This window comes from Alosa sapidissima, chromosome 5 (genome assembly GCF_018492685.1).
Source record: "Alosa sapidissima isolate fAloSap1 chromosome 5, fAloSap1.pri, whole genome shotgun sequence".
Lineage (NCBI taxonomy): Eukaryota > Metazoa > Chordata > Actinopteri > Clupeiformes > Clupeidae > Alosa > Alosa sapidissima.
This window is the reverse complement of record NC_055961.1, coordinates 26,153,610-26,168,510: the sequence shown is the minus strand read 5'-3', so window position 1 is coordinate 26,168,510 and position 14,901 is coordinate 26,153,610. Positions and strand designations below refer to the sequence as shown.

The window sequence follows — 14,901 nt, the reverse complement described above, 5'->3', positions numbered from 1 at the left end:
CGCAGTGTTTCCCACAGAATTTAATTCTATTTGTGGTGGCAGTTTAACAGAATTAACGTGAATGCAACAGTTTTTAACAAATTAGCGCAGCGTCCTATGATGCTAACCAGATTTAAGCACAATTTAGTACAACTTGGAAAATCATTGTGTGGTGGTCAATGTTGATATTGTGGTGGGCCGCCACAAATAAGTCAATGTATGGGAAACACTGGTGCGTATCTATTTAAATTGTCACCTCGTTATTATATATTGGAGACGGACAGCCATATCTCCACAGACCTGCAATGTCAAAAACTGTCCTCTGAGTGTCAGACTATTCCCATAGCATTTCATTGGTAGCCTATATTATGTTGACGTTTCTTGTCTGCCTATGCGGAAAAGTTTTAAATGATCGTGTGCTGTTACTTTGTGAGCGCAGTAAGACGCCAGGGCTTAAAACACCTTAACAAAACATTTATTGAAAACACAATTCCCCACAGTTCAGCACGACGAATAAAGCAAAAATAAAATCTATCTGACATCTGCTTATAGCCATACGCTGTGTCCAAACTGTCGGTCACTGACTGGGTAGTGACAAGTTAAGGGCAAGAATCCCATTTTACAATCCACAGAGGTCCAAAATGGCTGTTCGTCGTCGTGTTGTGCTCCATACCTCTTTGGTCCTGTTCATGGAGTGCGTCAAATGGGCCCGCAGAACTGCTACCATTTCACTTCTGAGTTTGAGCTAACGAAAATGAACTTACACAATTTTCAAATCACACAAAACGTTTTTCAACCCATAACAGCGTTGTAGGAAATGTTCTTTATGAGAGACTGATGACTAGTGTCTTCTCTCAGAGGCGCTGGGCTTTCATGCCCACGGTACTTGTGATCATTTGCTTTTTGCTGGCTTCTCCGTTTTCTTAGGCAAAAGCACGGCCTGGATATTTGGCAGTACTCCTCCTTGAGCAATGGTCACACCACCAAGGAGTTTGTTAAGTTCTTCGTCGTTGCGCACAGCTAGTTGCAGGTGGCGCGGAATGATCCTTGTTTTCTTGTTGTCTCTGGCGGCGTTGCCTGCCAATTCCAGGATCTCAGCTGTCAGATATTCCAGTACAGCTGCCAGATATACTGGAGCTCCAGCGCCAACGCGTTCGGCGTAGTTACCCTTGCGAAGAAGTCTGTGAACTCGTCCTACAGGGAACTGTAAACCAGCTCTTGACGACCGTGATTTAGCCTTAGCGCGCGCTTTCCCTCCTGTTTTGCCTCTCCCGGACATTGCGGTTACTGTAATCTACGGTTATTTTTTGATCATACAGTGTATATTCTCACCCAGACTCTCCACAGCCATTCAACAATGATGTAAACTGGGATTGGTATATATACCGCTAGGATTTCTCTGATTGGTCATTTTGCATTGCACAGTTTTCACCAATGATAGAATGTTACGCATATGACGTTAAACCAATGACCAATGGCAAAGCATGTTTTGTTTAGCTACATTTACATGATAGCACTATAAATATTTGTGGCATGTACAGAGACTGAGCTTCAGTTTGTGTTGAATACGACAAAGTTAAGCTATGCCAGATCCAGCAAAGTCCCCACCTGCCCCCAAAAAGGGATCCAAAAAGGCCGTTACCAAGACACAGAAGAAGGGAGATAAGAAGCGCCGCAAAACAAGGAAAGAGAGCTATGCAATATATGTGTAAAAAGTGTTAAAGCAGGTCCATCCAGATACCGGATAACACATCTCCTCCAAAGCAATGGGCATAATGAATTCTTTTGTTAATGACATCTTCGAGCGAATTGCTGGCGAAGCGTCACGTCTTGCCCACTACAACAAGCGCTCGACAATCACATCCCGAGAAATTCAGACTCCTGTGCGCTTGCTTCTGCCCGGGGAGTTGGCCAGGCACGCCGTTTCCGAAGGTACCAAAGCCGTGACGAAGTACACAAGCTCCAAGTGAAACGGCCAAAGACAAGGAGCGCAAGATTTATTTTCTGCAGGAAGATTTGAGCTGTTTGTGATTTATGGTGTTACCTGCCTTACTCTGTTCCTGACAAATGGACAAAAGGCGTTATATAATTGCAGTAGCTTCTGTTGCATGTGTCAAATCATATTCAGCCAATACACCACTGGGAAAAGGAAGTGTACGTGTCTCATCATTTGTAGTGCCCCGCTTGGGAGGAGCCGCTCCCACTTCAAAGAGTAACCCAGTGTTACCTTGATGCAAAATGTGACAGGTGTCATCTGCCAGTAGAGTGCTTGGCAACAGAATATTCCGTCCACTGTATCGGAACAATTCGTATTAAAAAAAATCATGTTGTGTTGTACAACCCGAGTGGGCGTTTGGATAATCTGCATATCTACACCCTTTTCCTTTTAGCTCGATTATGAGGCGGACACATGCACATTACTTCAACACGCATGCATTTTCCTGTCAAAGAGTCAAAGAAAGGCTACCTGTGATCTGATTGTGGATATGTTTCTACACTCGGATGTCTTTGAAATCAGGGCAATTGTACTTAACAAAAAGAAGTTGTTCCCTGTGATTTTTAAAGAAGGTAGTGCAGGCGCGCGGGAACCTATTTTTGACAAGGGGTGCTGAATAACAAAAATAATGGATGTCCGACGATCCCCTTTCCCCCTTCCCGCGCCCTTGAGATAGTGTTACTAAAAGATACAATACAGGACAAGGCTTAATCATGTCTAAGCAGATTATTAAAGTACTCCCTACCCTCAGGAGATGAAAACAAAACCGAATGGAACATTCCAATGGGATGCAGAAACAGTATCAAAGTTTCACATTGTGTGCGCCATTTCAGCATTCAATCTGACCTGAAAATCTGGATAAAAGATAGGATATTCAATCAGAGGTAATTATGGAAAGTTATCCAACTTCCACTTCTATTTGTTCAAATGTTTTATCTTCATGTCAACATATCATTACAGAAAGGTCCTAAGCCTCAAAAAAATGAAAATGTAAAAATGTTTGATGCTACAGCCCAGTGGTTCTCAAATGGGGGTACGTGTACCCCTGGGGGTACGTCAAGGCACTCCAGGGGTTTTTGAGATTTTAACCCTTAGAACCCGATTGACGCAAAGTGCGTCAAAAAACACACCCTTTCTTTTCTGTTACATTGCTCCGCAACCGTTCAATGACCAGAATAAATCCTTATGAATAAAGGTAGTGGAAATGCCCTAAAAACAGCTTATGGTTAAAATATACATAGATTTAAAAAGTAGAATTCTTTGCAAAAATACTTTAAAAACAATTATTTAATAAATATTTCAGGAAAATATAAGTTGATAAAAAGTATATTTCAGTAGGCCTTTCAATTTCATTATCCTTAAAACCCAGAGTCCCCCCCAGGATGGTTCGACCCAACCTGTCACATGCCACCCGCCATCACCTGTCAATCACTGTCAAAACTCACAATGGAGTCGTGGTTGAAGTTTATGGATGGAGTCGTGGTTCCAAAGTTTAATAAATTAGACACGGATGTCACAGTGCTCTGTTTTAACCCTCTATGGCATGGTGTTGCCCTCTAGCCTGGGTGTTCCCATGCTGCCTTGCACGCGATTTGATTCACGCTGCTAAGGCAGCCTGGAGACCATGGAGCAAATTTTCGCCTGAGATAGGGAACCAATCACAGAACAGGTGGGAAAGCAAGACGATGATGAGCTATGCACAGACGCATTTGATAGACATCTGTGGCACCCAATAAACGGATCTGGGCATTTTTTTTCAAATACGAGAAAATGAACGTTTGGTTCCCAGACCACGTCTCATTGAGAAGTGGTGGCGCTAGCCAGGCTAGTTGCCCTCAGCAACAAACCACTTTTTGAGTGAATGCATTGGCCCTTTAATTTTTTTTTTTACATTTCTTTCATTACATCAACACAAGACATGTTCCTATCCAATAAAATTATGGGGAAAAGGGGGTTTGACCCTTGACCAGGGGGTGGGACAGTCTTTCCAGGAAGTGCAGCCGCATGGTATGCAGCACTGACTAGAGGTAAGATATAAAACATATTTAAACATGTTTAATATGAAATATCTTCAATTAAAAAAATATTTGCATGTGTATAAACACATAAAGACGCATTTTTTGTTGTCTGAAAACATATATTTATAAAATTAATGTATTAAATCAGCTATTTTTCCTTCGTTGCCTGAGGGCAACAATATGCAGCCAGGGAATAGATTTTCAGACAAATGAAGATAAATGGTGCTTCTTAATTCTGGTCTTTATAACTCATGTTTTAGATATCCTCACATATACAGATGCAACAATAAATAAATAAATAAATAAATAAACAGACAGATAGACAGATAGATAGATAGATAGATAGATAGATAGATAGATAGATAGATAGATATAGCAGATAGATATTTACATAGATCTATTTCTGAATTTAGCCAAGATTGTTATTGTTCATGTATTACCAGAAACTGGAATTAACTTACAGGAAATGGATGCAAAACACTTTTTATGGGAGAAAGGCTGCCTTGTGCAGTTAGGGTCATTCCTGAGGGCAGTGAAATTTAGGAGAATGACAGTGAGGAAGAATGGACTCCAGAAACAGGTTTGAAACAGTTAGCAGATCAGGGGTCAGTCAAGGGTCAGTGAGTTATGTGGTGTTTGTGTGCGCGACTGCGCATGCATTTGTGAGTGTGTAAGTATTTATAAGGGATTATATGTGTTCATTGCTTTGAAGCGGTGTCGGTAGTGAAGTTAGGTTTGACACTTTTTCCTATTGATTTAAGGAGATGGCCTTGATCCTGAGCCTGCACCGGTTGAGGAAGAGCAACCTGATGAAGTTGTTGAAGATGATGGTCCAATCTTACCCCGTTGGAGAACTCTCTACAATCCCAATCCCATTGCTTACCCAGAATGGCAAGGCAACCTGCCAAGGCCAAATGACCTCATGTCACCTCTTGAATACTTCAAGATCTTCTTTTCTGAGGACATCCTTGATGTGATTGTCGATCAGTCCAATCTTTACGCTATGCAATGTGATCCAAATAAGCCCCTGAACCTTAAAACCTCTGAACTTGAGCAGTTCCTAGGCACTGTGTTGTATATGTCCTTGTTTGGATTGCCAGGCACCCGCATGTATTGGAGCAAGTCGAGCAGAGTGTCCCAAGTAGTCGACACTATGTCATTGAATAGATGGGAGATCATCAAAAAGTTCCTCCATTTCAGCAACAATAACAGGCAAAATGAAGACCCACTCTACAAGGTGCGGCCACTGGTGGATCACCTGACCTTAAAGCTGATGTCCATTCCCATGGTTGAGAAGCTGGCGGTGGATGAGCAGATGGTGCCATTCAAAGGGAAGAGTAAATTAAAGCAATACCTGCCAAAAAAAAACAAAGAAGTGGGGCTACAAAATTTTTGTTTTAGCTGGTTCTGATGGTCTCCCTCACAACTTTGAGGTGTACACTGGGAAAGTTATACAGCCCCCTACACTGAGGGATATTGGAGCAAGTGGGAATGTGGTCCTCCGCCTGGCCCAACCTGTGCCTGTGCACCAGAATTATAAGCTCTTCTTTGACAATTAGTTCACCAGCGTACCCCTTGTTCTGACACTCGCTGAGCAGGGAATCCCCTGCACTGGAACTGTTTGCGGCAACAGGCTACCTGGGGCAAACCTGAGTCGGATTCTGAACTAAAGGAAACAGGACATGGGTCTTGTGACCAGAAGTCAGCTGTTGTTGGTGAAACCACCCTGAATGTTGTGCGGTGGTTTGATAACCGCTCAGTTACACTGTTGAGCAATTACATCGGAGCATCCCCATTGCCTGAGGTTCAGAGATGGGATCGCAAGAAAAAGGTCTTCCTCAAAGTTCCCTGTCCTGCTGTTGTGAGTGAATACAATAAGAACATGGGTGGAGTGGACCTCCTTGATTCACTCATAGCTCTCTACAGAACAAAAGTCCGTTCCAAGAAATGGTATCATCGCCTCATGTTCCACTTCTTGGACATGGCAATGGTGACTGCCAGTTCCTCTGTTGCTGCAGAATATGAGGCAGAAAAGAAAAGAGGCCAAACTGCACCCATCCCAGTTGTCAATGTACGTCTGGATGCCACAGCCCACTGGATGGTGATGACGTGGAAGAATGGCCGATGCAAGATCCCAGGATGCAGTGGTACTCCGAAAGTAAAGTGCCAGAAATGTAATGTCCATCTCTGCTTCACAGCATCAAGCAACTGCTTTCTGCGGTTCCACACTGAATAGATATCAGCATTTCAAAAAGAGATGTTGAAACAAATCATACCGGTACATACATACAAAAATAAGAATAGGCATACTATTGCTCATCCACAAATGATACACACACTTGTTTGTGCAAGCACACTTACAATCAGCTGGTCGTTGTTTTCTGTGACATGATAAAAGTTAGAATTCACTTGTTTTAGTGAAAGCTGAATAAACTGAATGAATAAATGAACTTTTTCCATAAATTTTGCATTAATCTGTGTTTTTTTTTATCAGTTTCACAACACAGCCATATATAGAAAAGCTAGGCGTTTTACTACCATTGTGGCACATTGTTGCCTTGAGGCAACAAACTGATATCTGGCAGGGGGGGGGGGGGGGGGGGGGGTCAATTTTTTTTTGTTTTATGTCAATAGGCCCTAACTATCCATCAAATCTGGATAACAAGAAGGCAGCATGAATATTTGTTTATTAATGTAAGTCCAGTCTTCTTTCTCCCTTTAATGAAGAAAATTAAAAACAGAGCCATGAGAAGTTCAGGTGCTATCAAGTCCCACTGAACGGCCATATCTTGCGTGCCTGAACCATGAACAGTTATGAGCGATGGAATATCACTGGTGTGATACAGCCGCACAGAACTGTACAGCAGGGGCTTGCGAGATGACACAGTCTATTGTTTAAGCCCATGTTGTGAGGTGTCTTCAGTGTTTGAGTGGTGACATGAGAGCTGTTGGTACAGAAGTGATTCCATTCTTATGGAATCTTACGGCAGTGTCGTTGGACAGATCTATTTTCCAGATGAAGATCCTACACCTAGGCCCTAGAGATAAGCTTATAACACATGTGCTTGAACATAAATGGCATAGTATTTCATGTTCATGTCACTAATGCAGTTGCCCTTGGTAAGATTCAATGGATTCTTTACCAGTATTATATAGTAGCCTATTATGTGGTTTCCTTACAAGTACCAATTAGACAGTGATAAAGATCTGTCTAGTGATGAAGGGGGAAAAGATAAAAATGTCCATGACTATATTGAAATATGTTTCTCTTTCAATATGAGAGTGTGTGCATGTGGAATATGGTAGGCTATACCTAAGGTGTTTTTTAACCAAGTAAACACAGACTTCAGTAAATGACTTACTGCTGAGAATTTACTTTTGTCATCTAAGGCATTGGTACATGTCAGTGGCACGTCTCTATAAAGCGGGTTGTTAGCCTCTGGATCTACAAAGACGAATTATCTGATTTCCTACCAAAGTAACCAAAGTAACATCATAGGCCTGCCCATAATATGATCTGATGTCATATTGACATCTGGGTAAAAGAAGGGAGGAAACAGCCAACTAAATCCAAACCCAAGGGCAAAACAGTCACTTCCAGACATATCAGATGCTGCAGCAGCATATACCATTTCGGATAAATCCATTCAAGTTGCTCTCTTGGCTTCGCACAGCCCCCCACTCTCCCGTAACACTGTGTTTCCGGATGTCCTTAGAAAGGAGGCCGGTATAAATAGGTGGGGTCCTCATACCACATCAGGCAAAGAAAGAGAAGAGGAGCAGGTGCCGAAGGCACACTAAGGTACAATTCTTCTGTCAAATATATCAATTTAAAATAGGAATATCATGGGATTTTTTTGTTTGTTTCTTTACTTGTTTAGGTACATTTGCATTAACTCAGTTGAATAAGTCAAACAGTTCTTGAATTGAAACTTTTTAAATCTCAATCCTGGACTTCTATGTTCGACGCTTTTTTAATTTTATGAATTTGTTCATTACTGGGTTACAAGCTTTGTTTCAAATTATGGCCTCAGGAATGTGTTAAGAAGTTTTATTTGTAGTAAATCAAACAGCCCTGAAGTTGTTAAAATATTTAGAACATTTGAATAGCATGTTATTATGGACACTTTATCACGACCACTTCACTTATAACATGTTCTAACTTATTTGAAAATGTTGAGAGCAGTGTCTTAAGAGTTCCACATGAAATGAGGTCAAGGTGAGATTATGTCTGTGGCAGGTTTTCCCTTGCAGCGTGAGGACAATGTGGCTGTCCCTGCTTGTGTATCAGCTTGCCTTGCTTGTCCTTCATGGAGAGGCCCAGAACATATGCAGCTCTAAGGCCACGTTCCGAGAGCCAGGTCAGTGGAAGAGCTCGCTGTCACAGCACTACCGTCGTGCCTTTCCTTTCCCACTACTGTGCGAGCATAGCCTGGGTGTTCCCATGCTGCCTTGCATGCGATTTGATTCACGCTGCTAAGGCAGCCTGGAGACCATGAAGCAAATTTTCGCCTGAGATAGGGAACCAATCACAGAACAGGTGAGAAAGCAAGACGATGATGAGCTATGCACAGACGCATTTGATAGACATCCGTGGCACCCAATAAACGGATCTGGGCATTTTTTTCAAATACGAGAAAATGAACGTTTGGTTCCCAGACCACGTCTCATTGAGAAGTGGTGGCGCTAGCCAGGCTAGTGCGAGCAGGCAGCTCACCTTTCTTCTGCCTCACACCTGAGAAAGCACAGCTGGATCCACCCAGCAACATGAGTCCATGGTCTTCTGCGTTTCTGCCTTAAGGGCATAAATGATCACTTGTGCCCTAGAAACGCCTGACACGTATGCAGTTAGTATGTGAAATCTAGTTAACCTATAGGCATGTGTTGCACGAATGTCATTTTTTCTTGACAATCTAACTTTTGAGATAAGGAATCAATAACACCCAAGGAAGTTTCATGCTGATATATATGTAAATAGCATATCTTCCTTTACTGTCTTAATTACATACTGAAAGTTGCTTGGAATAAAGTATTTGCTATTAATAATTTCTGTACATAAATATGCATTTGCTATAAACTGCATGTAAATATAAATGTTTAGACATATGTTGACAATAGTCAGAGAGATTAATTAGTGGAATTGTTTATATTTACCACTGTTTTTGTTTATTGTTTTCTGCAGAGAACTCTGATATCTCTGTAGTGTGTGGTACCAAGAGGATGGAACTCCAGATCCTGCTCTGTCCCGTGTACTATGGAGGATACAACGAGTCTCTGATGGCACTCAACGCTAAGTACAACAACCCCAGCTGCTATGGCACCCCTGATCTAAATGCAGACCCTCCTGTGCTGAAGTTCAACTTCTCCATCACCGAGCAGGCTGTGTCTCAGTGCTCTAACAGACTCACGGTAAAAACACGAAGAGATGTGGTACAGACTCACGGTAAAAACATGGAGAGAAGTGGTACATTATCATTATCTTTTAGTGTTTTCACACATGGTCCCTTTCAGTGGAGTTCAGAACAGTTTTTTTGTGCATATGGGAACACTCCAATTAGTTTTTAATCTATCCTTCCCTTTCTCGCACCCTCATCCTCCAACTGTCTGTTTGTCTCTCTCCTTCCCTCCATCCCTTCCTTCCTCTGACTTGTTCTCCCTCTCTACCCTCTCTCAGCCGTGGCCTACTGGTTAGCGCTTCGGACTTGTAACCGGAAGGTTGCCGGTTCGAACCCTGACCAGTAGGCACAGCTGAAGTGCCCTTAAGCAAGGCACCTAACCCCTCACTGCTCCCCGAGCGCCGCTGTTGTTGCAGGCAGCTCACTGCGCCGGGATTAGTGTGTGCTTCACCTCACTGTGTGCTGAGTGTGTTTCACGGATTAGGATAAATGCAGACCAATTTCCCTCACGGGATCAAAAGAGTATATATACTTATACTTATACCTCTCCCCCAGTATCTTACCTCCTCTGGACTGTGCATGGCATGCAGTGAAATCAGAACATGAATGTCTTTTTGACAGATGATGTTCCTGACAAATGTTCTCTATCTCACAGATTACTCAAGAACGGGGTTCCGGAGTCTTCTCAGATTACTCCAACATTCAGTTTGTCAACATCTCAGGGATTGTCAACTCCCTGGACCCCAGTGCCGGCACCATTACCTACCGTAAAGAGATGATGTATCTGTTCTCTTGCCGCTACCCATTGCAGTACCTGGTGAACAACACAGAATTGAGTGTGTGAGTTTGTCAGTCTTTATTTTCTCTCTCTTATGGGAACTAATAAAGAAAAATAAGCAATACATTTGTAACTGTATGGGATTAATTGATAATGAAAATGCCATTTTTTGTGACAAATGTCAGTTGTTGCCCCAGTGGATATCAGTTCTGCTCAAGGTTCAGAAAATGGAGGAAAAACTGATGCAACTCTTGCACTTCACTGCAGAGATGCTTATGTTCTCTTTTTTTTCCAGAACTTTTCAGATCATGTATATCCAGCAGGCTAACAACTGATGAACTTTAAAACCATTCTCCATCACAGTGAATGAACACGAGTCCTCAGTACTTAATGAATAAACTTGTCAGGATATAATGCCCAATCAAAGGTAGCTTAGCTTTAGCTTATTTTTTTACCACAGATCGGGCGTGAGCCTGGCAATCAAGGACAACAATGGAAGTTTCATCAGTACTCTAAGCATGCGCCTGTTTCGGGTAGATCCACAGATCACATGCATACACAAAACTTCTATTCATACTATACTATACTATAGGCCTACTGTGTATACTGAAGAGTACTTATGAGTAACTCACACATTAACTGTTTATGATTCCAAGGATGCTGAATACTCATCCCAGCTCCAGGTTCCAGACGGCGGCCTTTCACTGAAAACACGAATCTTTGTGGAAGTTCAGGCTACAAATCTCACTGAAAGGTACTAGATACGACACCTTTGTTAAGGATAGATATCTTACAGATAGCTACTAGATATGACAACTTTCTTCAAGTCAAAGGTTCTCATAGAAGGATTCTTCATGATGCCTAATTTGTCCAACTAAAATATAAAAATGTCACAGAAGGAATCCAACATATGTAACATGATACTGGATCTGTGTATCAACAAAATTTCATATCAGTAAAATTATTACATAACACCCTTTACCATAATATCTATGAAAATTACACAATATCATATTGTAACATATCATAACTACCAAAAAACTTAGATAGGATCACAAGGTGAAATTCCATATGCCAGTTTTGGCCTTGTGGATTTAGCTGCTCCATTAAGATGATGGTGGGCGTGAACACACTACTGCTTGGAGCATAGGAACATTGAGGTTATGACACTGGATCAACTGCAATCTTTCCTTCTCATTTAGGTTTAATGTGCTGCTGGATCGATGCTATGCCACAACTAGCCCTTATCCAATCAACAGCACTTACTATGACCTCTTTGTTGGGTGAGTTGTTGGGTGAAATCCTAAATCTTACTTTTATTGTAGATAAAAACAGCAGGCCTTAAATGAGAGACGTAAAATGTGACTAGAGCCAATTCCATATTTTACAGTCTCTAAGTCTCTGCTTGTAGGTGTACTCGCGATGGGCAGACAGTGATAAGACAGAACGGTGATACGCAGAAAGCACGGTTCTCCTTCGAGGCCTTCCGTTTTGTGGAGCATAAGAACAAGACTGTCTCGACCTTCTACCTGCACTGTGAGACTAGGCTCTGTGAGAAGACATACTGCAGCTCTTTGCAACAGGTATGGTAACTCCTGAACCTGAACCTGATTTATGATGTGGTGGCTCTACTGCTATTAATGAGATCCCATTTTTCCCAACGTGTAGCATTAGAATTGGTTTCAGCTTTGTGAATTTTGTCGGAATTGTTTATCATGAGTGGACATACACCGTTATTTAGTTACTGTAATTTTATTTGGTTATTATTGTGCTATTTAGAGATACAGCACCCTGCTCATCTAGTTAAGATAAATGGAACACAGCAATGGGAAGCTGAGGTTTTGGATGAAGGCTTTAAAGCCTAGCCTCCCTGATATACAGGCAGGGCCCATGACCTGTGGTCTCCTCCCGCCTCTCAGAACTGTTCGAGCAACTCGAGGAGGAAGAGGGAGGTCATGTCTGCTCAGGGCACCTCAGTGAGCGACACGGCCACAGTCACCTCTGGCCCCATCATCACTAAACTCGATACTGGTAAGATGGGTAATTATTCAACTATAAGTATCAAGTATCAAGTATCGAACTGACTTTTATAGTACTTGCATGGACCAAACTGTCTCAACAGCCAGTAAAGTTAAATAGTTAATCTATTTTGCTTCACCTAACAGTGAAAATGCATGCATCAAACCATTACATAACGTAGAGTCCTAAATAATTACAGGATTGACATTGCAGTAGATGAGACACAGCAGATTGATGACACCTTTTTAAGCTTTGATAAGCATTTACATAAATACAATATCTACATTAGTACGCTAAACCTGTGTTTGCAAACAATAACATTTGATTTGTTCTCTTTCAGATGAAATGGCTGTAGGACACGTGTCTGAAGGTATTTATCATTTACATTTATGAAGTATTGAGTTAAAGATTGTATGATTGAACCATCAAACAGTAAAGCCATACAGTACCCTTGAGAATTATTGGCACCTCTGCTAAAGTTGACTAAAAACCGGTATAAAAAATAATCTGTTGGTGATTTATTGTAATCTCACAATGAAAACAAATAGGAAAAATCCAACCTTGAAGGGAAGCAAATTTATTTTGAGAAAAAGGAAAATCTCATCAAGAAGTAACAAAAACACATTGCTCACAATTATTGGCACCTCTGAAAAATCTTATATATAAAACCTAACAGAAGCATTTTCCTATCTAATTTCAAATTATTTGAATTAATCAGAGTGTCTGTTAACTTTCAGAAGTAGTTCATGACTTTCTTTTTCACTAGGCTACAGAGGCTAAATCCTCTAGCCATTTTTCAACATCGGAAAGACAAGATAATACACTAAACTTAAATAAAAAGAAAGTGTGTTAACATTTGTAAGTCAGAGAATGTTTATGAAAACTAGAAATGCCTATATTTACAGTTAAAACAATGATTAAAAGGTTCTAATCATCTAATCATGTGACAAACATGCTTGGACAAAGACCCATGGTTATCTTGGCCCCACGTACAGTATGGAAAATTCCACTGTTGGAGAGTTACAGACAAAGGTATCATCTTGGGGTCACCAAGTCCCCAAAAAAGTATTCAAAAGTGACCTCACTTCTAATAGATTATTTAGAGGGCATGCCAGGTAAAAGCCTATCCAGTCATTTAATTACCAATGTAAACAGCAGGATTTACTGAATAGTACAGTAACTTTGTCTGGAAGTGTGGTCTATTGTCAGATAAAATGAAAATTGCGCTCTTTGGCTACAAACAATTTAGGTGTGTTTGGCATACGTAGAAGAATGACTATACTGAAAAGAGCCCCATGCCTAATGAGAATTATGGTGGAGGGGCTGTGCTATTGTGGGGCTGTTTTTATTCCCAAAGACTTTGGGAACCTAATTAAGGTGCATGGTATCATGAACCACCAAGAAAAACCTCAACATTTTCAAAGGAAATCTGTCAATCTCTGCCAAGACACTAAAAGTTGGTCATAATTGGATCATTCATCAGGTCAATGAACCAAAACAAACATCCAGATCAAAACAAATATGGTTTGCTGAACACAAAATCAAGCTTCGGACATTGCCATCTCAGTCCCCTGATCTAAACTCCATAGAAAAACAGTGGGGTGAGTCAAAGAGGAGAATGCATAAGTGTGGACCTAGGAATCTGGACGATCTGGGGAGATTTTGTAAAGACGAATGGTCTTAAATCCCTTGCTTTATATTCTCCAACTTTATGGGGTGTCATAGAAGAATATTACAATTCTTCATTGGCAAAGAGAGGCTTAAGAAGGTATTACAAGCAGGGGTGCCAATAATTATGAGCAACGTGTTTTTGTTAAAAATATTTATTTCTTTATGAGATTTTCCTTTTTCTCCAAATAATAAAAATAATAAATTTGCTTTTCTTCAAGGTTGTATTTTTCCTATTTTTTTCATTCTGAGATGACAATAAATCACCAACAGATTCTTTTTTATACCGGTTTTTAGTCAACTTTAGCAGAGGTGCCAATAATTCTGGAGGGTACTGTATATGGCCTCATTTGATGATATGTTTTGGATTTTGGATCACTTAGTATACCCATTTATGTTTTGGAGCTAAGCAGGAGTGATGGGTGAAAGCAGGTGATCTATTTGTGTCTATATTCAGATTCTGATCCGTCCCATCAAGAGAGCCCAGTACTGGGAGTAGCCGTAGCAGCAGCGGTGATTGCAGTCATGAGTATGGCCACGTTGGGAGCTGTTTTCTACTGGGTCCGTCTCACTAAGAAGACCAAGGACGACCTGCTGCCTCTGAGGGCCAACATAGGGGGCTGAATCCACAGAAACAACAGGACTCTGACTGGACAGCCGACAACTTTCGTCCAGCTCGCTGCCAAAGACCCAGTTCTGCATGGGTTAAAACACTGGTAAAGGTCAAGGAACAAAACCACTAGCCGATCATTTAGAATAAAATATATACAAGCATATCAAGCATATCTGTGCTGAATCAAATACAATGCATGCCATTATCCTGCATAGACACTTTCTCTTCCGCTCTTGAGGTTTATTGGGATGATACACTGCTTGTATGTATGAAATGCATGTCTTATTTATCTATGATCACAAGTTAAAGGAATTAAATAATCTTCATATAGTATTTTTAAATGTTCATATATCACAGAGTAATTCATTATTCGCTCATGTGGTATTGCAAAAACATGAAAAGCTTGAGGGTATGGGTATGCAGTACTATTTTCT

The 14,901-nt window shown here is 41.1% G+C and overlaps 2 protein-coding genes across 2 annotated transcripts; one reads left to right on the top strand and one right to left on the bottom strand.

The window, feature by feature from the left end:
* Positions 1–432: 432 nt before the first annotated feature.
* On the bottom strand, positions 433–1,351 carry LOC121708521 (histone H2A). The gene has a single exon (XM_042091237.1). It carries the CDS (start codon positions 1,256–1,258, stop codon positions 872–874), a length of 387 nt encoding a protein of 128 aa, XP_041947171.1. The 5' UTR covers positions 1,259–1,351; the 3' UTR covers positions 433–871.
* Positions 1,352–7,708: 6,357 nt separating this feature from the next.
* On the top strand, positions 7,709–14,487 carry si:ch73-261i21.5 (zona pellucida-like domain-containing protein 1). Its single transcript, XM_042091230.1, has 11 exons — positions 7,709–7,795; positions 8,234–8,354; positions 9,176–9,402; positions 10,045–10,229; positions 10,628–10,700; positions 10,824–10,921; positions 11,370–11,450; positions 11,579–11,750; positions 12,087–12,198; positions 12,527–12,556; positions 14,312–14,487. Exons 2-11 carry the CDS (start codon positions 8,258–8,260, stop codon positions 14,476–14,478), a joined length of 1,242 nt encoding a protein of 413 aa, XP_041947164.1. The 5' UTR covers positions 7,709–7,795; positions 8,234–8,257; the 3' UTR covers positions 14,479–14,487.
* Positions 14,488–14,901: the final 414 nt, after the last annotated feature.

Excerpts from the sequence above, each read along its gene's own strand:
- LOC121708521 (XM_042091237.1), bottom strand. The coding sequence starts at position 1,258 with ATGTCCGGGAGAGGCAAAACAGGAGGGAAAGCGCGCGCTAAGGCTAAA.
- si:ch73-261i21.5 (XM_042091230.1), top strand. The coding sequence starts at position 8,258 with ATGTGGCTGTCCCTGCTTGTGTATCAGCTTGCCTTGCTTGTCCTTCAT. Across the intron at positions 10,701-10,823 it reads TAAGCATGCGCCTGTTTCGG|GATGCTGAATACTCATCCCA; the intron begins GTAGATCCACAG and ends TATGATTCCAAG. Across the intron at positions 10,922-11,369 it reads GCTACAAATCTCACTGAAAG|GTTTAATGTGCTGCTGGATC; the intron begins GTACTAGATACG and ends CTTCTCATTTAG.